General features: G+C 35.0%; 1 protein-coding gene and 1 pseudogene across 1 annotated transcript; both read left to right on the top strand.

Moving 5' to 3' along the window:
• Positions 1-2,708: 2,708 nt before the first annotated feature.
• On the top strand, positions 2,709-3,692 carry LOC148205924 (uncharacterized). The gene is made up of 3 exons (XM_088116476.1): positions 2,709-3,092; positions 3,351-3,465; positions 3,572-3,692. The coding sequence occupies exons 1-3, from the start codon at positions 2,709-2,711 to the stop codon at positions 3,649-3,651; spliced, it is 579 nt and encodes a 192-aa protein (XP_087972602.1). The 3' UTR covers positions 3,652-3,692.
• A 1,062-nt stretch (positions 3,693-4,754) lies between these two features.
• On the top strand, positions 4,755-18,625 carry LOC148205923 (putative CCR4-associated factor 1 homolog 11; annotated as a pseudogene).
• Positions 18,626-23,223: the final 4,598 nt, after the last annotated feature.

Here is a 23,223-nt window from a genome sequence, read left to right as displayed (position 1 = left end):
AATTTTAGTTAACATCCATAAAAAACGGCAACAAATATGATAAAAAAAAGAAATAACTCTAATGAATGTCAACATAGATTATTTGACTCAATATCTATTAGAAACAATTTTCGCAAATATTTATTTTAAAATATATATATATATATTTTGATGATACTTGTAATGAATTTTGAAAAAAAAAAATTGACTAAAAAAATATTACCAATATTAATATTTCTTTTTGTCATTAACAACTATTTAATCTTATATACGGGGAAGATGTTTTGAAATTTTATTTTATTGATTTCAACTACTTTGGACATAAAAAAAATATTTGCAATTTCAAAAATATGTTTAGAATAATAGTTTGATTTTGTAATTTTTTATGAAAAAATAACTTGTTGTGTGATAAATTAAAAATTTATATCTTATTATTAATGTTGTATGAACTAAGTATATCATACATAAATTTTGTTTTTCATGTAATTAAGGCTTTTTCTCTTTTAAAATGAAATTAGCTCTGGTAAAACCATTTTCTTGGTAAAGTCATGACATTTTACATTTTAACTTAGAATGTTTTGACGTTTGAGAAGTCTAAGAAGGTGATTGTTCTCAAGAAGAGCAAAAAGAATGTCCTCATGAGCACGTCGGAGGACCTTGTAATATGATTAAGGATGAAGAGTTTAAATAGTGACAAGAAACATAAAAATAAATAGCATAGGTTTTTCTAGACTTGTATTTTGATTATTTTAGTTTTTAGTTTTTCTCTCTTTGTTAGTTTGAAAGAAGCTTATATATTCTTTTTTTGTATAAGGTGCAAGCAACGTGGAACTTCACATAACTTGGACTTAAAAGAAAAAAGAATAAATAAGTTTTTTTCTCTTTTAGTTGCTTGTATTACAAGTTATCTCATGTATAGTTTTAGTTTTGATGTTTAGACTAGTTAGGTAGCTTATATTCCCATAAAATGTTGTAGAATTAATTAAGAGATTGGGACTTAAAATAGCCTTGAGAGTTGTTGTCCATACTTAAAGGTCTCCAAGTCCCACATCCTTTAGTTTTGTCCATCTACTTCATCTCCTGCTGTTATATAAGCAACCTAAGGTCTCCTTTGTGCATACACCTTTTGAACACCTTTGAATTTCAATATAAAGAATGTTTTTCATTCAATTGCATTACTTCTTTAAGATATAATTTTGTCTTAGTCTAAACTTGGGTCTTATCTTGTGAAGAATAAGTGGCGATTCTCCTTACCATTTATCTTGGATTCTTTCAAGTGGCATGCCTTCCAAATCATAAGTTTCCTTTTCTTTATCTCTTACATTTTTAGTCTAGTCTTTTTAATTCCATTTCTTAATTGTTCTTTTAGTTCTTAGGCCTATTTCTGTTTAGGCATGTTATTCCATATCATGTGGTATCAAAGCCTGGTTTTGATCCAAGGACCTATGTGGGTTATGAGGCACCCTTCTATCTTGAGTCACTAGTAAAAAATGGGATTAGAAAGCGCAATATACGCTTCAGTTTAAGCGAACCCGAAGCGTATAATAGTGCGGTGGCAGAGTCGTAATAATAGCTTAAATATATGCTTTGATTGTCCCATGACCAGTGCCTAAAGCATGCTACTAACTCGGTTCTACGTAAAACCGAGGCATAAAACTCTGCCCAAACCTGCTCCACTGACAGCTGTTGGGTTTGATAAGAGCTACTAACTCGATTGCCCAACAACCGATGCCTAAAGGGCACTACTAACTCGGTTCTAGGCGAAACCGAGGCATACAACTCCTGCCACCTAACTCGGTTCTGATGAAACCCGAGGCATGATGTGGTCTTTGATTTTTTCATTTCCACAACCCAACATCTTCTCTGTCCGTGCTCTCACATTAACTCTTTATTTTCACTTCTTCTCTGTCTGTGCTCTCTCATTCTTCCTCTCTTCTTCGTGCTCTCACTCCCCTCGTGCTCTCACTCTTCTCTGTCTGTGCCTCCGCCGCTGTACCTCCTCCGCCGCTCCAGATCGCCATCGCCAAGCCGCTCCAGATCGGCGAGCCCTCCGTCGTTGCTGCCTCCGCCGTTGCTGCCTCCACCGCTCTAGATCCACCGCTCCAGATCGCCATCGCCAAGCCGCTCCAGATCGGCGAGCCCTCCGTCGTTGTTGCCTGCCTCCGCCGCTCTAGATCCACTGCTCTAGATCGCCATCGCCAAGCCGCTCTAGATCGACGAGCCTCCACCATTCTTCCCCTCCGTTGTCGCCGCCGCCCTAGACCGGTAATCTTCCTCCAGCAGTCGAAGCCCTGTGTGATTGGAAACCCTAAGGGAGCTTCCTGGTTCGTTGCAGAAGGTGTTCATCTACTCGTGTTCTTTTGCTTTTGAGGCCAGGCCAGTGAAGACTCACAATCACAAGCACTTTGGGTTTCTGAAATTGGGAAATGTTAGGTTTGTTTTGATCTCGGATTGGGATTGGGATTTTCCGGTTGTGTGAAAAACATTGACTTGCACCACTTTGTTTCTTATTGCTGAAACAATTTCTTGTTGCTGAAACAATTTCTGGTTACTGAAACAATTTCTGGTTGCGTACTGAAAAACAGGTTGCATCTGAAAAAAAAATAGGATACTGCCTCGGTTATGTAAGAATCGAGGCATACACTACAAGAAATGCGCTTATTACCTCCTCTGTCCCCATTGCCACACCTCCTTCCTCGAACTAATGGACTCTCCCTTCTCCCAAAACGATGCCGAATCACCCCTCTTTGACCTCATTTTCCAGGACGCGCTCTTATTCCTCTCCCCGAAGCCCCTCCCCGCCAAACGCCACCCTTTCCCCTCCATCAACGTCACACCCTCGGTCCTTTTCGCGCTCGACCCCAACGACTTCGTTTTCTTCGCTGTGTGCAAAGACCAATTTTCCCTCTTTGACGTCGAGGCCAAATAGTTGCCCTACAAACACCTTTACCATGCTAGTTGCATCACGCCGTGACTCGACCTCCACGCGTCGTGCCCGTTGTGCAGACTTCGCCTTGAGGAAGAGGCGACACAGGAGGAGGAAGACGAAGGTAACGGCGTGGTGGCGGAGATTTGGAGGGAGCCTCGAGGTGCCCAAGCGCCTTTGCTATACGGTGGTGCTCTGTCTTTTCTTTTCTTTGTCTTGCATCTCTTTTTTAGTGCTAAATTAGACTAAAATTCTGCTCTGATCAACTAGCTTCACTGTAATAATTATGAGAATGAAACTCCAATTTTGATTGGAGTTCGAGATGACCATTGGAGAGAGTATAGAATTTTAGTTCGGTTAATGTGTGTGTGTTATAATTGTTGAGGAGTGTTATTGATGACCAATCCTAATTTTAGTTCGGTTAATCGTGATGGGTCTGTCCAAGGAGAATCTGAAAGGTCTCATACTGGCTTTGGTGTCAAGTGGGTTCATTGGGGCAAGTTTCATTATTAAGAAGCAAGGTCTCAGAAGAGCTGCAGCAGCTTCTGGTGTCAGGGCTGGTCAGGGAATTTCTTATTTTTCTTATTTTTCCTTTAACAATTAGAATTTCTATTTGGAAGCTTGTATTTGGTTATACATGATTTTGTTTTCTTTGCCATTTTGCAGGTTTTGGTGGGTATTATTATCTCTTGGAGCCACTCTGGTGGGTGGGAATGATCACAAGTAAGCTTTCAGTGTTGTTTTAATTTTGTTTTTATGCTTAAAACTTTGTTTTTTAACATGGCAGGACGGGGCTGCTAGATTCTAGATTTTCTTTTACCTTTTGTCTTGTATTAATAATTGGTTTTGATTTTATCACTTAATTGTCTGGAGTTAATTGGATTTTATTTTTAATAAATTTTTTGAATCTGGTAAGTTAGGATCAACTGACTCGTTTTACATTGTGTAGTGGAACCCGAATTTCATGTTTTACATGCTTTATTATTAGCTAGATGCAAATATTTGTTTGTCATGGTCCTTTTTTCTTCATCTGATTTCTTGCAGAACCTGTTTCTGTATGGTTTAATGTACAATGTAGTTTTATCTTCAGTGGCATGCCATTGAAGTTCCAGACACTACACTGTAGTTTGCAATTCTGTTATCTCCGCTTACATCAGAAACAGGAGAAATTGGAGACCATGCAACTAAAATCTCAACCCCTGGAGCAGCTAAATCAGGCTGCAAAATCAAGAAATGGTTAGAATAAGCAAACTGTTTCTTTGAAAATACTGTTTCTTTGTCCTTCGGTAATTACTGTTTCTTTGTCCTTCGGTAATTACCGAAGGCTTTTGCCCTTCGGAAATTACCGAAGGCTTTTGGCCCTCGGTAATTACCGAAGGCTTTTGGCCCTCGGTAATTACCGAAGGGCAAAAGTCTTCGGTAAATGTTAGCGACAAGGGATTTACCGAGGGCTCTTTGGCCGTCGATAAGCCGTCTGTAAATACCCTTTTCCGACGGCTTCTGGCTATTTCCGAGGGCTTATGGCCTTCGGTAATGCCCTTCTTTCTTGTAGTGATATTCCTATCTGGTTTTATCTTAGTCCATGACCGAGGCATAAAGTCTGTCCTTTTTACCTCGCCCACATATGCCTCGGTTGTAAAACTGATGCCAATAATAAAAAATAACCGGTGTATTTTCTTCTTATTGTACTAGTGAGTGAAGATTGCAAGTGAGTTGGAGTGATCCTTCCTTTCTTCTAGCCAAAACTATGAGCATTGAACCAAGGAGAGTGCTACTGTTTTTTGAGTGATTTTGCTGTTGTTTCTAACCTATTTTTGTGTGAGTTTTCTTACTATTTTTTATTAGAAAAATGTCAACAAGTTCAAGGCATTCTTCCTCCAAAGGAGATAACATTCATGGAAGCACATATAGCAAATTAGACATAGAGAAAGCCTTCAAGCACATCCAAAAGCAAATTGATCTTCTCAACCATAGAATGGAGAAGGAGTTTAAGATGAAAGGAAAGCAAGAATATAGACATCAAGAGCACAAGTATTTTACTCATGGTCATGGCCTTTCCAAGAAGCATCAAGAAGATAAAGCTTTTGACCAATGTCTTCCATTACCAAAGCTCAAATTGCCTTCCTTTCATGGAGAAGAAGACCCTAACATTTGTTTAGATTGGATAGCTAATGTAGATAATATTTTTGCTTTGTATAGTATAGATGAAGTATTTCATGTAAAGTTAGTTTGTTTAGCTTTAGAGGGATACGCCAAACAATAACTTAATAGGAGAAACTTAACCACCATGGGCTCACTCGCGAGCACATGGGAACTTTTTAAAAACATTATAATCCAACGCTTCGTACCTCCTCACTACTTTAGGAAACTCTTGCTTAAGCTCCAACAACTTAGGCAAGATAGACGAAGTATGGAGGAGTATGCACGTGAGCTCAAAGTGCTTATACACCATATGAACACCATCGAAAATAAACAAACAAAAATAACAAGGTTTATTAGTGGACTTAATAGCAACATCCAATATATAATTGAATTCCATGATGATGAGAATTTATATGTAGTGGTTCATAGGGCCATGAAAGTAGAGAAGCAACTCTTGCAAAAAGAAGCTTATCACAACAAATTTTTAAACTCTTCAAGAGATGCTTTCTACAAATCCTCATCATCAAAGGATAAAACCAAGGATGTTTCTAAGGAGCCTATTAACAAATCTTGCCCTCATTCTCCTTCTAACCATCCATCTTCTCAACCTAAATCCCCTTCTAGAGCAAGTCATATTATATGTTTTAAATGTTTAGGACATGGTAATATAGCTTCTACCTACCCCAACAAAAAGGCAATGTGCATTAGGGATGAAGCAATTGTCACCAATGAGTCGCCCTCTTCCTCACCTTTACACACTTATAGGTCTTCTTCCTCATCAAATAAAGAAAAAGAGAAGGTCATGCTTAATTGTCTAAATAAAGACCATCGCGATAGAAAAGAGAATAGAGTAAAAGAAGAGAGGAAAGAAAGAAACGAGAGAAAAAATGAAGAAAATGAGAGAAAAGAAAGATAGGAGAGAGCAAAGAAAGAAAAAGAAGAACTTGTGAGAGAAAAAGAGAAGGCAAAAGTTCTAGTTACAAAGGAAGTGCTACTAAAGCCACCTTCCACTCCCATCATTCTAACGGATTCAAGCACATTCAAGGGAATTTTTCAATCCTTCCATTTTTCTTCTATTATTAAGATTTATTCCTTTTCCAAACTCTTTTGCAAAAAATATCACACCTCTTTCATCCCTTATATCCACTTCATCACAAATCATTTCTAAACCACATATTGAGTTAATGTTTTCTTTTTTACACTTAACCCAAGACAAAAATAAACATTTTTCTAAAAAAGGATTCCTAGTTTTCATTAAGCAAATAATTCTAATTCGACGAAGCCTTCTTTTAATATTTCTTGTCTATATACATTGTTTAGAAAACATCAATTCATTCACAAAATGTTTAATGTTTTTTTGTAGGTTAACATTTGATCCAAGAGTAGTTCCTTTGGATTATAAAAGAAATAAGTCACTAATGTCTTTTTTTTGCAGGTTTTTCAAGATTCGAGGTCGAATCATCTCCAACCTGGGGGATGATATGATCATAGATAGAGCAAGGATGAAGAGTTTAAAGAGTGACAAGAAGCATAAAAAGAAATAGCATAGATTTTCTTAGGCTTGTATTTTGCCTATTCTAGTTTCTAGTTTCTTTCTCTTTGTTTGGTTGTAAAGAAGCTTATATATTCTTCTTTTCTTTAAGGTACAAGCAATGTGGGACTTCACATAGCTTGGACTTAAACAAAAGAAGAATAAATAAGTCTCTTTTCCTTTTAGTTGTTTGTATTGCAAGTTATCTCATATATAGTTTTAGTTTTTATCTTTAGACTAGTTAGGTAACTTATATACCTTAAGAGGTTGTAGAATTAAGAGATGTGGGACTTAAAACAACCTTGAGAGTTGTTGTCCAGACTTGAAGGCCTCAAAGTCTCACATCCTTTAGTTTTCTCCATCTACTTCATCTCCTAGTGTTATATAAGCAACATAAGGTCTTCTTTATACATACACCTTGAACACCTTCAAATTTGAATATAAAGAATGTTTTACATTCAGTTGCATTACTTCTTTGAGATAGAATTTTGTCTCTTAGTCTAAATTTGGGTCTTATCTTGTGAAGAACAAGTGACGATCCTCCTTGGCATTTATCTTGGATCCTTTCAAGTGGCATGCCTTCCAAACATAATTTTCCTCTCCTTTCTCTCTTACATTTTTCGTCTTTTTAATTCCATTTCTTAATTGTTCTTGTTTAGTTCTTAGGCTTATTTTTATCTAGGCATGTTGTTCCATATCACCTTGATACCTCAGATTTAGAAGAAAAGCTTGAGGAAGAAGCAAACCTCTACCTTATGGCAGAAAACGTTGACTACTCATCACACGACTCTAATGAGGTGGTAGATTTTAATGATTTACATTCCGTAGTACAAGCTTATAATGAATTATTTTCTAATTATTTGAAACTTTCTAAAGCTTTAAAAAATATGAGAAAACAAAAAAAAATTTTTTAAAGAAAATGAGTGCTTCAAGAATAATTTGATGTCATTGAAAGATGAAGCCAAATTGTTAAAATAAAGCAATAACAAACTGAGAGAGGAGCATATGGAGGCTAAGCATGAAATAAAAAAATCTCATTCAAAAGAATGAGAGATTTATGAAAAACTCAACAATTGTTGAGGATACGAACGCGTTGAGGCTATTTTACTAGAAAATGACACTTTACATAAAGTGTTGAATATAACATATGAAGGCAACGAACGTCTAAGGCTCCTTATTAAGGGATGTAAACATCCCTATGAAAGGAAAGGTTTAGGTTGTACTGATAAAAACCCTAGTCATGCATCTACAACTAAAACTGCTTATTTTGCAAGGTTAAAAATTATGGTTACACGTATACTTCTAAAAAGGAAAAAGACGCTAAAAGCTAACAAGAAAGGATCTAATTCAAATGGGTACCTAAAGATAAAATCATTTTTCTTGTAGATATGCTTGACTGCAGAAAGGAAACCCCTCTCATGGTACTTGGATAGTGGGTGCTCACGTCACTTAACGGGAGAAAGGTCTTTGTTCCAAAGCTTGTGGAACAAGAAGAGAGACAACATGACATTCAAAGGAAATAAAAAAGGTAAGATATCATAATGGTATAAACATTTCCTCTTTTATTGATAGTGTTCTTCTTATAGAAGACCTTAAACATATTATGCTTAACATAAGTCAATTATGTGATAGTGGATGTAATATTATCCTTAAAAAAGACTAATGTAAAGTCTTAGACCATCAAGGTCTACTTGTATTTTCTATCAATAGACAATGTAACTTGTACAAGATAAATCTATATGAATTGCATGGTCAAAGTGTTTTATGCTTGGTATCTATAAAAGACAAGGCAATTTCATGGCAAAAGAAATATGGACACACAAATATGGACGCGAAAATATGAGATTAATTTCAAAGTTGCATTGTCATAACCTCGTAAGAGGGTTGCCTAATGTATTGTAATACTTGCATTAAAGACAAAACATGGCAAGGAGTCTTTTAAAAGAAAAAGTTTCAAAATGTCATTTCTACTTAAAAACCTCTAGAGCTGCTTCATAGACATCTATTTGATCCTACAAGAACCGCTCTGTAGGTGGTACACGCTATGGGCTGGTAGTCGTTGTTGACTTTACTAGATGAACACGGATAAAGTTCTTGACCCATAAGGATAATGCTTTTGATGTTTTCTATAAACTGTATAAGAAGGTTGAAAATGAAAAGGGTTGTAAGATAGTGTCAATCATAACTGCTTATGGAGGAGAATTTGAAAATAATCTTTTTTAAAAAATTTGCAAAAACTCTAGCATAAACCATGATTTCTCATTTCCAAGGACACCATAACAAAATGGGATTGCTAAGAGGAAAAATAGATCTTTACGAAAAATGGCCAAAACTATGTTAAATTATTTTAGCACTCCTAAACACAACCTTATGTAACATCCCAATTATGAGAGCCACTTAAGCGTAACAATATTAAAGAATTTCGCTAAAACCATAATGTAATTAAAATTTTCCTTTCAATATAGGTATTACAACTTTAAATATTAATTATCCAAATCCAACACGAAAATAAATAGCTTAATACAAATCTTTAATCCCTTTCACAAAGTAAATAAAGACTTTAATCAAACTCCTACTGCAAATCCCTCTCTCGTCAATCACGTTGCTTTTGTATCATCTGCACACCTATTTGAGCTCCTATATAACACACATTATACGATCATCGCCAACTCAAATCTGTTGATTATATTATCAAATTATGGTTATTTAACTACTATTCTACAACACTCTTCACATATATCTTTATAAGGTAATATACACATTAATTTTTCCTAATAACTACTCTTACTAAAAGAAAATCCACGTACCACTTGTATAAACTATCACCTATTTTATTACCCAACACTTGTTCCAACCAATTAGATATGCATAGACTTGTATTAATTTCTTAGGTCTTACATTCTCCCCAACTCCAAAAAATTTTGTCCTCGAAAATTGGATTACCTACACGGTTATTCATTTAACCTAAATCTGAAATCTCTTAACCAAAAACCATGCTAACCCATCCGACATATAGCTACACTAAGGGTTAATCAACATTAAACAAGGTCTCTAAGACTATAACTAGAGTTGTCAATTTGATCCATGACCATGGGTCAGCTTTAACCCACTCTTGTAAAGGCCGCATTTTGGGAAGCTCCTCAAGTGGGGGCCAAAAAAAACTCCAACCCCTAAAGTCCCCTCTCAAGAATTAGGGTTAGGGTTAAGGTCGGTTTAACCCTACTACAAAACTTCAATTAACTTTTAGAAACAATATCATTTATATATACATATAAAATTATATATTTTCTTAGATAGTTTAATATATTATAATTTTATTATATTTAAATCAATATTTTTATATCATACTTATTATTATAATATTAAATAAAATATATAATAACTTTTCATATTTTTTGACTTTTATATATTAAATAAAATATACAATTTATATTTTTATATTATATTTATATATAACAATTCTCATGTATAAAATAATATTTTATATATATTTTTCATATATCACCATGATTACGTCAAATATTTATTGATTTTATTAATGGTTAATTATTGTAAAAAAAAATATATTATATAATTACGTTTAATGTGATAATTTTGCATTGACTAATAAAGCCTAAGAATACATTAAATTATATTTTTTAGAATTAATTTGACATTTAAGTTAAAGTTCAAACAATAATTTTTCATTAAGTTATATTTACTAAAAAATTGATCTCAAACTATAAATGGTAACGTTAAAGCTTTGTTTGATAAAGTTAATTGAAAAGGTAACTGAAAAATAGTTTATAGTCATTATTGAATCAAAATTAATATTAAATAATCATATATTTTAAAAAATTTAAATTATTTTATTTATTTATTTTAAACTTTAATAATCTAACATCTTAAATTGAATTTCAAATAAATATTCTTCTAAAATATAATTAAATAATTCAAACAATAAAAAATTAAGTGAAAAATTAAATCAATATTTAAAGAATTTATAACACTAAAATAATAATCTGAAAATCACAATTATGAATTTGAACATTATAGTTTTTTATTATTATTTTAAGGTATGAGATGGAACGTACAAATTTTAAAACATTGATATAAGTAGTTGATTGAAACAAGAAAAAAACGCTTCACGTTTTTATATATTTTTGAAAAAGAAAAAAAGTAATAATAATGATTAAATAAAAAAGAAATAATTTACAGTAAATTGTGCTGCTATAATATGGGTGGTTTATAATATCGTACTGTGTTAAAGTATGTGTGATTAGTTACCTTTTACTATGTGAATAAATTTTTTAATTTTTCAATTTAAAATATAATAAAAAATAAAAATATGAAAGATGTATAAAAATAATGAGAATTATTTTACATATACTAATAGCCTTTATATAATATTACTAATAACGATTATATAAAAAATGAATTATTATATAACAATCTTCTTAATATTCACATAATTTTAAAAGTAGAGTAATTGAAATAAAATAATTAAAAAATATAATTAATAAGACCAATATAAAATGTGAATTATTCACAAATAAAATGAAAAATGTTAAAAATAAAAAATTATACTAAAGTATATTATAATTAGATAAAAAACAGTTTATTATTTATTTAATAAGTTACCATTTCTAAAAAGTTTATGGACTGATCATAGTCCACAAACTTTTATAAATAGTTTGGTTCAGTGGATTTTTTTTATGAAAAACTTTTTGTAAGTTTTTCTGATTCTAATTTAAGTGGATCAGACCAAATTATGTAAGAAGGGTTAAATTGATTAAGAAGGATCAAATTGACTGATCTAAGTACAACCAATCAAAAAATTAACTACATAATCAGAATTTATAATGACATTTTAATCAAACCGCACAACCACCTACACTACCTAATCTATCCAAAATATTCAATATACCACATACTTATATCAAGCATAACGAACAGTTTCAAAAACATACACATTATCAACCAGAATTCTCTAATACATCGGTTATTTTCGCTTATATACAGCGGTTCCACAACCGAGACATATACAAGCGAGACAAAAAGGGGTAGACTTTTTGCCTCGGTTCTGAACCGAAGCAAAAAGGTGTGTGATTTTGCCTCGGTTCAAATCCAACCGAGGCAGTAGAGGTTTTTTTTTTTTTCAGCATTTGCCATATGAGTTGTTAGTCCTTGGCTACAATCCATCAATGCCTACCACTCCATCTCACACCACCATCATCAAAGATTCCACTACGAAGAACAAAGAACGAGAACGACGTGCTCCCACCACCACCTGCAGAGAATCAAACTCCACCACTCCTGCAAAGCATCAATTAAACATAAAGCAACCCAAACAAAATTAGAAAAAGGAGACGGAAGGAAGTTTCCTCCTTCGCTGTGAATCAGAACAAAGAGAAGAAGAACGAGAATGACCGCCCTTGCGCCCCCGCCGCGTCTTCACCGCGCCTCAATCACGCCATTGAAGATCCCTTCGTCGCGCCTCCATCAGAGAAGAGGAAGGAAGGGAAACAAATGAAAATGGGAGAAAAGAGAGGAGCGACACAACTTCTATCTCTGTTTGCGAAATTTAACCCTAAACACATGTTATTACCTTGGTTATTTTTTTAACCGAGGCAATAAGGGTCTACGGCATCGGTTCTATAAAGAACCGATGCCTAAACGCTCTCAAAAAAATAAAAAATAATTACAAAAATGTCACCGCGCCAGTTTTAGGCATCGGTTCCTTTTGAACCGAGGCATATACCTTTGCGCGATAATTACAAAAATGCCACCGCACCAGTTTTAGGCATCGGTTCTTTTTGAACCGAGGCATATACCTTGCACGATAATTACAAAAATGCCACCGCACCAGTTTTAGGCATCGGTTCTTTTTGAACCGAGACATATTCATTTACGATAACTACAAAAATACCACCGCGCCATTTTTTGCTTCGGTTACAACTTAACCGATGCCAAATGCGCTAGTTAAAATCTTGTTTTTTTACTAGTGAGCCTTAGCTATCCAATTATTACTCCGGATTATCACTATTTAGCAGATGTTAACATTGCACTTTACAATAGTACCACAAATGTAATAATATATTTACCAATATAACTATAAGCAAATTTTAATCTCCCAAGACCCTATCAGTTTCTGCAACACATTTCCAACCAATGTTAATCAGTCATCCCATGATTTCACAAGAAGATCATTTCAAACAGTCAAGGACAAAGTAAAATAAGCTCGTATTAAGACACTTTAACTAATCAACTAGCTATTTAAGCATCTAGTCACAAAACAAGTTTGGTAAGATTTTTTTTTTTAAACACGAAAATAACAAACCCATAGACCATTAATCACCTAGGCCAATTTTATTCTACTCTAAAAATATCTTCTAGTCAGATAAAATTACTCATAGCCACCAAACGTCAAAGAAGTTTGAATTATGAGGCCAGAACTTTATGACATAAGCTCACAAATTCATAACAATTTCAGTTTCAAACAGCCAGTTTGAAGAGAAACGAGGCCTATTTTAACACTTTTTAAACCATCCAACACTAGTAAAAAATTGGGTTTTTACAGCGCACATTATGTCACGGTTCAACGGAAACCGCAGCATAATGGTGCGCGGTGGCAGTTTTGTAAATAAATCGAACATATATGCCGCGGTTCTGCTCCAAACCGCGGCATATACTCCAGTCAACCATTGCCTTTGACGCCACGTATGAATAAAAAATTAAATAACAGAGTATATGCCGCGGTTGTCCAGAGAACCGCGGCATATACCCCTGCCAATTTATTGCAGGTGCTGACTGGGTTAGAGAATTTGAAAAGTTACAAGGGTATATGCCGCGGTCCTCTGGACAACCGCGGCATATACCCCCTGTAACTTCTCAACTTCTCTGCCAGTCAGAGAATTTCAGAAGTTACAGGGGTATATGCCGCGGTTGTCCAGAGAACCGCGGCATATACCCTCTCTCATCTACTGAAATTCCCCAAAAGGCAGTTGGGGAGACAGTTGTGTTCAGCACGTTACAGGGGTATATGCCGCGGTTGCTCGTAGAACCCCGGCATATTCGCCTCTCTGAAATTAATTTAATATGAATTTGAAATATTTCGAGGTATATGCCGCGGTTGACCGCTGAACCGCGGCATATAGTTTGAAAATAATTTCAAAAATGCCATTTAGGATTATTTATTTAATCAGTATATGCCGCGGTTGGGCGTGAAACCGCGGCATATACCTATATTCTACCGCGGTTAAGTAGTGAACCGCGGTAGATTCCCCCGTTCAGAGTTAAAAATTAAAACTTTGAACAGTGATCGTCTTCTTCCCGCAAGCTCTGTTTCGCGTTTTTTCTTCTCCCTCCGACTCCCATCATCTCCGATACGCTATTTTTCACCGTTTAAACTTGAAATTGTTCGGTCCTTTCTCATTTGTGACGATAAAAAACAGTTTGAGCCGATCAAAATCGTTTGAAACGCGTCATTCCCTCTCCGCTGCGATTTCGTTTTTTTTGCACCAAGCGTTTTCGCCGTTCCTCTTCCAGGTATTTATGCCCTTTTGCATTCTTAAGATGATTTCTTCATTAGTTTTTGCATAATGATAGAGTTTTGGTAATGTATGAAGTTTCTATATTTTTGGTAATGTATGGTATAGTTTTTGCTTTAATTTTGGTAATGCATGAAATTGGTATAGTTTTGGAAGGGGCAAGAAAATATACTTTTTGCCTTATATATCCGGGTAAGTGAACTTTGTTAACATAATAATGTTCCATATGTGATTTTAATATTTAATAGTTACGTTATTATGAATTTCAGGCGCCATTGGCAACTTCTTGTTATGTCTATGCAAGACAACTATGCTTTGTGGTTCTGCTCATTGCACAGGCCTCCTCCCACACAACTCAAACAAGCAATTGATTGGTAAGAACCTCAATGTTTGGACTTTCTTTGTTATATAACTGAATGCTAAAACCTTTTTTTATATACAGTTCTATTCCAGCAAGTATGATGATGGGTGGGAGATCAATTGTTAGTAGTAGAAAGATTGCTTGGATTTCTCTCAAGGTTTGACATATGCTATACTTTGTTATAATTGTTTTATAACAAATGTTATTCACTAACTATTATCAACTGTGATGATATATTGTAGTGTAACAGACAAAATGGGTCATATGAGTGTGGATACTATGTAATGTATTGGATGACCCATATTGTTCGTTCTCACATCACAAGTCGCTGGGAAACGGTAATATTTAACTTTAACAAATTTTGATTTTTTAACAAATGTTGAATTCATATACACTAATTAAAATGAATTGTCTTTTGCAGAGATTCAAGACTACTACACCAGTTCCTGAGAAGTCACTATTATTCATTAGGAACGCTGCTGCGAAGTATATAGTTAGATTATACAATAGCTCTTAGATTTAAACAATGCATTTGATTAGATAGAATTTTCTTAGACTTTGTACTTTATTTGATGTTGAAATACATTTGAACATGTGTTTGCTATGTTCAAATTGAATTTGTGTATATGTTTTTATATGCAGGTCTGTTTTTGTGGTAGTGGATATCACAAAAACAGACCTGCAATTTTAAAAAACTGCAGGGGAATATGCCGCGGTTTTAACCACAACCGCGGCATATAGTGATTCGTTTTTTTTTAAAAAACGAGACATATGGCCGTGGTTTTGACACTAACCGCGGCATATGCTTCACTCTTTTGTCGCGGTTGAACCGCGGCATATAGTGTATTTTTTTTTTTTTTTTTAAAAATGGATTTAGGCAGCGGTTCCCTCGACAACTGCGGCATATTCCGCAACCTATATACCACGGTTAAAACCGCGGCCTAAAGTGTCTGACTTACTACCGCGGCTGAATATGCCGCGGTTCAAGAACCGCGACGTATAGTGAAAATGAACCGCGGTAAAAGCCCCTCGCTGCACTAGTGCAAATAGTTCTTTGCAAGTACCCATTTCAATTCATGATATTATTACATTGTAAGCACGTTCCGGACATAAGATATACTTTTTATCATTTCATATATACATCATTTAAGGTAGCAACCATTCAAAACATGAATTAAGAGCGTGTATCAAAACCGAGTTATCTCTTTGACTATAGATCCCTAACTTCCTTTTTAAAATAATATAATAAATCATTTATATTCCAAACTTTCCAAAACAAAAATTATATATATAATTGTCTAACTATACCAAATATCACGCTATCCTTATTGTCGGTATGTTTTATGAATCACGATGAACGATATAGTTTAATCGTTAAAGTAAGTCAACTGTCAAACATACTCAAAGTTCATGCAATTATGATCTAACTTCTTTCTAACCTAAACTCTAATTTATTAGAACTAATCGTAAGCATTTCAAGTCTTTTACCACCTTTATTGATCTGTTCAAAACCAGAATAACATAGACATCATACAAAATTCCTAAATCTGCACATGCTGGACCAATCAAAATAATATATAGACACATCTATATAATCACATTTTTTAACACTGAACAAATTATAAACAATACCAAACGTATGCTACATTTAATAATTCCTGAAAATGACCTTTCCATAAATTGAGGAGGAGGTTCCATTCCAAAAAACCTCTTACCAATGGAGGTATTTTATGTGTATATAAACTCATGTCCATCCCTTATTTTATTCGATGTGGGACTTTATTTGTACCCAACACCCTCCCTCAAACAAAGGACTATGACTCTCCTTCCTCTCCTACTATGGAAGTCTTTTGTTATCCTCGAGTACACCATGGTCAACATTGAGCATCTCTTTGTCCTCTTCACGATCCACGGTCACAACACTCATGAGCATCTCTTACTCTCCACCTCTCATGATTCATTTGGTTATCTACCCCTAGTCACCTGTCAAGACTTAATGAGAAAATATCATGATATATACTCAAATATTTTCTTGAAATTGAGTCTTGCTATTCATTGATTATTGAAAGGCTTTAAATAGTCATGACACTTACAATATTACTAAAATCTGCTTAATCTATCATAAAATAATATTGTACCTAGATAAACTGAAAATCATAACTACGTATCCCTGTTATACCCAAAAATTATTAATAAAACCCTAAAATTTAAGTTTATCCCAACATACACAAGTGATCCAAATAATTCGTACAACCCAAGTTCTTCACTAATTCATGTTATAACTTCATATTATTTTTCATGCTTAAAACAATAAAATATAATAATTAATATATCCCATCATAAATTAAACCCCTTGCTACGCCCAAAAATAAATCCTCATTCCCCAATCGCACAACACAATCTATTCCCAATTCACAACTTACAGATTTTTGGACATCTACATTCAAGCTTACATTAAGAAGTTAAAACCATTTCATTCAATTCATTCAAGTAACCATGTACAACAAAGGTTTATCAGAGTTGTAGACACTTACCAATCATTATATTACTTCATACCTGACATTCATTGCATCACAATATTTCAAACTGATCCATAGAATTCTGTTATGCAAGTTGACTGATTATTTTCATTCCAAAAGCCACATCTACTAAGCTATTTTAGATCTCCACAGCCTAATTACAAGTTTCTACGTATATCCTAACCAAACATTATTTTCAACCGACAACATGTTCCTAATCACAACTAATTCCAAGCATATTGACAATCACCTCCACGGTCCAGTAGTTTCAGAGTTCAAGCATTAAGCTATATATATAACATTTAATATGATATTCATCTATCTTTTGTCATTCCAACTAAGTCCAATTCAGATATCCTAATCAGTTAATTCATCACCAATTCAAAGTTTAATCATTTATATCTCATGATACTGCACACAACATATGAATGATCAAACATAATATATAACAGAGTGCACACATTACTATTTAATATTGCATCCAGTTAACAAAACGTAGTATGATTAGTGCCCAAGTAAATTAGTTCAGATTTAACATCTCGTATAAGGAACCCTTAAGTTCCAATAAATCATTTCCTATTTGAGTAAGCTGCCAACGAGTTATATCACAAAGTAGCTCTTTGAGTATCAAAATTTGATTTCAGATTCACAAACCAGTTTAAATAACAATTATACTTAACTTGGTTACATACTTTGATCTTTACCTACACATATCCCTAGCCTCCTTGTCTGAACTTAAACACGCATACTTACTAATCTACACTGACTAAATACTCTCATAATCAATCAATTTCAGGTAAAACATATAATGTACTCACACCTTCAGTAATGATGACTCAATCTGTCACCATCTAATCAGCACATGATTTTGTAATCTACTATAATTCCATCCTAATGTAAAAATACACATATACACACATGCTTAGACCATTGATTCTAGACCATATAGAGCTAAATAGTTTTTACAAACCAAGCAGATAACAAACAAGTTATCATACATGCATACAAAGCAATCATCCCTCCAAGTATCATAACACATTATCACACAGTTAAACACTTTATCTTCTTTTTCAAACAAAACACTCATAAGATTACATTCAACTAATATTCAACTTCTGCGAGTTCAACTTCCTCATGCGTCTGAGTCCATTGCACTCATTCAACGTCAAGGCATCGATTTGGAAAGAAATAAGAAATTTGGAATAGACATTGTGCGATTTGTGAAGCTGTTGATGTTCTCTGAAATGCTTTATAACAGTAATATTCAATGGATCACTTTCCATGGTGCCTACGACTTTGGGTATCTTGTGAAAGCATTGACTTACAGATTTTTTCCCACACAACCCCTTTTGCCTGTGGACTTATCACACTTTATGCACTTGGTTAAGTTTTTCTTTGGAGGGACAATATACGACGTTAAACATCTGATCAAGTTTTGTCCAAATCTCTATGGTGGTCTGGATCGAGTTTGTGACTTTGTGTTTGGACCGTGCTGTTGGTAAAAGCTATCAAGCAGGCTCTGACAGTTTATTCACTCTCCATGCTTTCAACAAAATTAAGAATATCTATTTTCCCAAACATTCTCGGTCTCAAATCCTCAACTATAAAGACGTCTTGTATGGCTTAGAACTTTTCTGAAAAAAGGAATAATACATTCAAAATTTATTATTTTTATCCCTCTTTTCGCAATTTCATTATCTTTTAGAATAAATTATAATTTTTCTATCATTATTATCGTTTTTGTATGATTTTGTATATGTTTTAATTTCTGTATTTTAATCGGGTTCCATACGAGAAAAAATACATATATTACCTATTGTCTAAAATTTAAAGAATAAACTTTTAAAAGATATTTTAAGATAAGAGATTCTATTAGAAAATTCCATATTATTTCCAGATTTTTTATTTATTTTTTTTTTACAAGAAACATAGGTGACTTTTCGTGTCTAATACTTAGTGCAAGAGATATATGTTGGTCTTTTGATGAAAGGATTTTCCTAAAACAGATACATGCTATTTTTAAAAGTTACTATCTTAATTGTATATTTTTTTTCATGAATAAGAAAAAAAAGACAAGATATCATTAGTACAATAAAAAGAGTAAAGACATCGGTTGTAAATATTTATAGGCCTCTTGTAAATATTTATAGGCCTCGGTTCTACAACCGAGACATTGGGGGCGAAGTAAAAAGGTTAAGGTTTATGTTTCGGTTATAGACCGAGATAAAATGAAACAGAAATATGCCTCGGTTCTTAGATAACCGAGGCAATAGCGTGTGTGTTTTTTTTTTCCAGACTTTCCTCGTTCATTCATGCCAACCAAACTCAAAATTTCTCATTCAGCTCAAGAATCTAACACAACCAAGAAAACCATTACAGAAATCAAACAAATCACAGTATTACAACAACCAATAATCAATGTCAAAAATCTATCTACAGAAGCAGCAAACATCATGAACTCACCAGTGTCCAAATTACAACCCACAAATTACAAATTACAATGAGAAAAAACTCAGATTCAAAACTCAGATACAGAGATATGAAGATGGACTTAAGCTGAAGAAACTCAGAAGCAGAGATGAAGATGGACTTAACAGGAGCATCTGCGACCACCAGAAGCAGCGTCGTTTCCATTGTCACTAGGAACCCCGATTCCTCTGTCGCAGCCTCGAAAACTGCATCTTCCCCACCTTCCAACTCCTCTGAAGGTTCTTTCCCTCCGACCTCAGAGCTCTCGCTATTTTCTTCACCTGTCCCTATGTCATCGGCAACTGTTACTTGGCATCAAACGTTGAAAGGTTGCTCGACGTCGGAGTTGCGCACGTCAGCATTCGGAACTTGCTCTCCTCTCGGTCTTTTGTTCTCTGCTCCAACCTGAGAACCCTTGTGCAGGAAGTGAAGTTGTTGGGGTTTGACCCTCTGAAGGTGACCTTCGTTGTGGCCTCCTTCCGCGAATCCTCCGTCCACCGCCACAGATCTGCCCTCCGCCCCTCCATGCGCGCAGATCTGCTCTCCACCCCTCCATGTGCCCAGATCTGCCCTCCGCCCTTCCATGCGCCCAGATCTGCCCTCCGTCACCTTCCTTCGTCACCGCTGCATCGTCATCGTCGTTGCGTTCTCGTCGCCGTGTCCTCGCTACCGCTGCGTCCTCATCGCTGTGTCCTCGCCGTTGCATCCTCGTTGCCGCCGTTGCGTCCACCGTCGTCGCACATCGCAGGAGGAATATCGCGAGGCAGAGAAGAGGCAGAGAAGAGGCAGAGAAGAGAGAAGAGGAGAGGTGCTTTGGGGAAATGAGCAGGGATGTGTCGATTTAAAGCTCAATATGCCTCGGGTGCATGCCAACCAAGGCCGATTTAGAGGCCAATATGCCTCGGGTCCATGCCAACCGAGGCCGTATCTTTGCTACGTGAGGGTTATGCCTCGGTTCACTCTGATAACCGAATCGGTATTAGTTTTAGACACCGGTTGCTTAACAACCGAGACATATAATGCTTTCAAAATTACGAGACTGCCACCGCGTTTTGATATGCTTCGGTTCAGTAAAAATCGAGTCATAATGTACGAGTTAAAGACGTCATTTTTTACTAGTGTATTTATGTTACTATAAATAAAAATAACATATTATAGTTAATTTTTATATTACGTGTAATTTTAAATCAATACATGAAATGTTTTTACACAGATGTTGTGTGTAAAATCCTAAAATAGCTTAAAACTATATAATGGAGTTAACATATAACAATATTATAGGAAAGTTAGAAGATAAACAATATGAGATCTAGATGTTCTAGACGATTTAAATATTTAAATACTTTATATTAAAATAGGTTATAAGACAAAGTCTGATATTAAACCAAACAGTTATACTGGACAATACTATCTTTTCTAACTGAATGGTTCATACAAAAAATACTAACCATACTGACCGAACAGTCCTAAATTAAACTATTGAGTCCTTGTCTTCAATGCTTCTTCCAGCGAACACTCTTCAGCCTCTGCTCACATCCACAAGATGATCATTACAAGATAGAAGACGACCGAACGTAAAACATAAGACAAGATAGAAAATGTAGGGTAAGCTAGTGTAATTTAATTAATCATAATATTATAGACAATCATATTAAATCAAGCATTTAAACAATCATCATCCAACATTTCAGGAAAAAACCAAACATATCATACATGCAAAGACCGACCACTTGACTTGACCATCCGGATTGTATGAATATGTAGCTTGTGGCTGTTCTTGCACTCGGTGGTGTAGTAACTGGAAACTCCTCAGCTGCCACCAGAGGTTAGTCCGTCATACCTTACCCAGATCCCCTCTGGACTAGGACCTCCTGCTATTCTCACCACATGACTTACCCATCTCTACTTGAGACTTGGTAATCATTAGAATGTCAGGATGAACACCGTGGATTTCGCTGTCCATATTCATACGTTACCTCCACCTTGATAACCAATCACTGAGACATTCCTCCTTGGAACTCTCTTTCATACAAATTGGAACATAAACCTTATTTGAATATTAATACCATTTCTCATACATAGCAGATCAATGCAATTATCTCAATCCATCATAGTCAAAAAATGATAACACAATTTAAAGACCCAATCTTCATTCATAGAAGAAAACCGAACGTCACTAACACAAACTCCTAGTACGACCGAACATAAATATAACTTAACCAATGAACAAAACTGGACGGGAAAACACTTCCCATATGCGAACATGACCGATCGGTCATTTAAAGAATAAGACCCAAACAACATTCGAACAATATTAGCTTAGACCGAACACTATTGCCGTAAGCCAAACACTAATAACTTAGCACAAATACGATTTTAAGCACTAGTATAAGAACGAGCGCTCATAAGAGACCCCACAACCCAATAATATCGATCGCCAACACTATTATAAATGCGAGTATAAAACCGAGCACTATATCGAATGAGCGCTGGTCCAAGACAAAAAACTTATCAAGAACGAGGGCTAGTACACGACCGAGCACTTACCAATACAGTACATGACCGAGCGGTCAATAATAGTTAAAACCTATGATAGACCGAACATTGTTTAAAACCAAATGATATGCTTAGACCGACTACTATATTCACCTAGATATCCATACAAAATCGATCAGTCATTAACTACGGATCCACAAAGGTAGAACTCAGTTAAGACCGAGCGCTAATACATAGTACTATTAATAACGAACGCTAAACCTAGTACAACTAATAACAACCGGTAATACCCACCTTAAGACTGCCGAGTTTGAAAATGAATACTTTTAAACTGAAAGTCACTATTAAACTGAACAAAACATAACCAATTTATCACTACAAAGCCTAATACCACTAAGCCCAAATCTATGACCATATCGAGCGTTCTATACCGATAGCTCGATTTTATACAAAACTTGCAGAACTTCTCAACCACTTCATAGATTTCATCCAAACCCAGAATATTGCATCTAATTCAATCAAATATACAATTGTTCATACATGCAAACATTCAAACAATGATTCCAAACACAAACACAGAAAAACACAATTAAATTACTAGCTTCCCTTACCTTTATAGCAGAACAACTACTAATCAACAGTAGAATACGTCCACCCAACACCAACCTTTCTAGAATGCCTATAACCCACCGAATTGTGAGGAATAATCAATTAAAAGACCAAATCATCATCAGGATTTGTGAAGGTGAAACTAATGAACACATGCAACCAGAGCTTTGGCTTGCATGTGCCAGAAACCTATTTTCTTAGAAAGAGAAGGAACTTACCAACTCAAAACTGTGAGTCTGTAGGTTGTCCTAGGATCACTTGCGGCTTAGCAAAACTGTGAAGAAGTTTAATTCTATCAAGTTGCTTTGAGGTAAGGGAAGCTAGTTAATTTAATTTATTGATATGCGGCTGATTTTGATACTGTGAATGCTGTTTGAGGTTTGCATGTATATGAAATTGTGTTCGGTGATGATTGGGAATGCCTGGATGGATTGTTAATGTCTGTGATCATGTTGTTTTTAACTTCTACAGATTTATGTTATTGTGTCGAGTGAGTTGTGAAGAAGTGGAGTAGTGAAATTGGGGAATTTTGATCTGGTGTGGAATTGGTCAGTGGGGAGAGTCTAGATGAATTGTTTAGGACTTGTTAGAACCCTTAAGTCACTCAAAACTGTACCAAAAGTAAGAAATCTGATTTTCAATCCTTGAGTTGTTGATTATGC

Source organism: Vigna umbellata, chromosome 1, assembly GCF_029865625.1.
Source record: "Vigna umbellata cultivar VRB3 chromosome 1, Vumbellata_1.0, whole genome shotgun sequence".
In the NCBI taxonomy this organism is placed as follows: Eukaryota; Viridiplantae; Streptophyta; class Magnoliopsida; order Fabales; family Fabaceae; genus Vigna; species Vigna umbellata.
The sequence above is the reverse complement of the archived record's forward strand: the minus strand, read 5'-3'. Positions and strand labels throughout refer to the sequence as shown.

Excerpts from the sequence above, each read along its gene's own strand:
- LOC148205924 (XM_088116476.1), top strand. The coding sequence starts at position 2,709 with ATGCCGAATCACCCCTCTTTGACCTCATTTTCCAGGACGCGCTCTTAT. Across the intron at positions 3,093-3,350 it reads CCAAGCGCCTTTGCTATACG|GAGAATCTGAAAGGTCTCAT; the intron begins GTGGTGCTCTGT and ends GGTCTGTCCAAG. Across the intron at positions 3,466-3,571 it reads AGCTTCTGGTGTCAGGGCTG|GTTTTGGTGGGTATTATTAT; the intron begins GTCAGGGAATTT and ends GCCATTTTGCAG.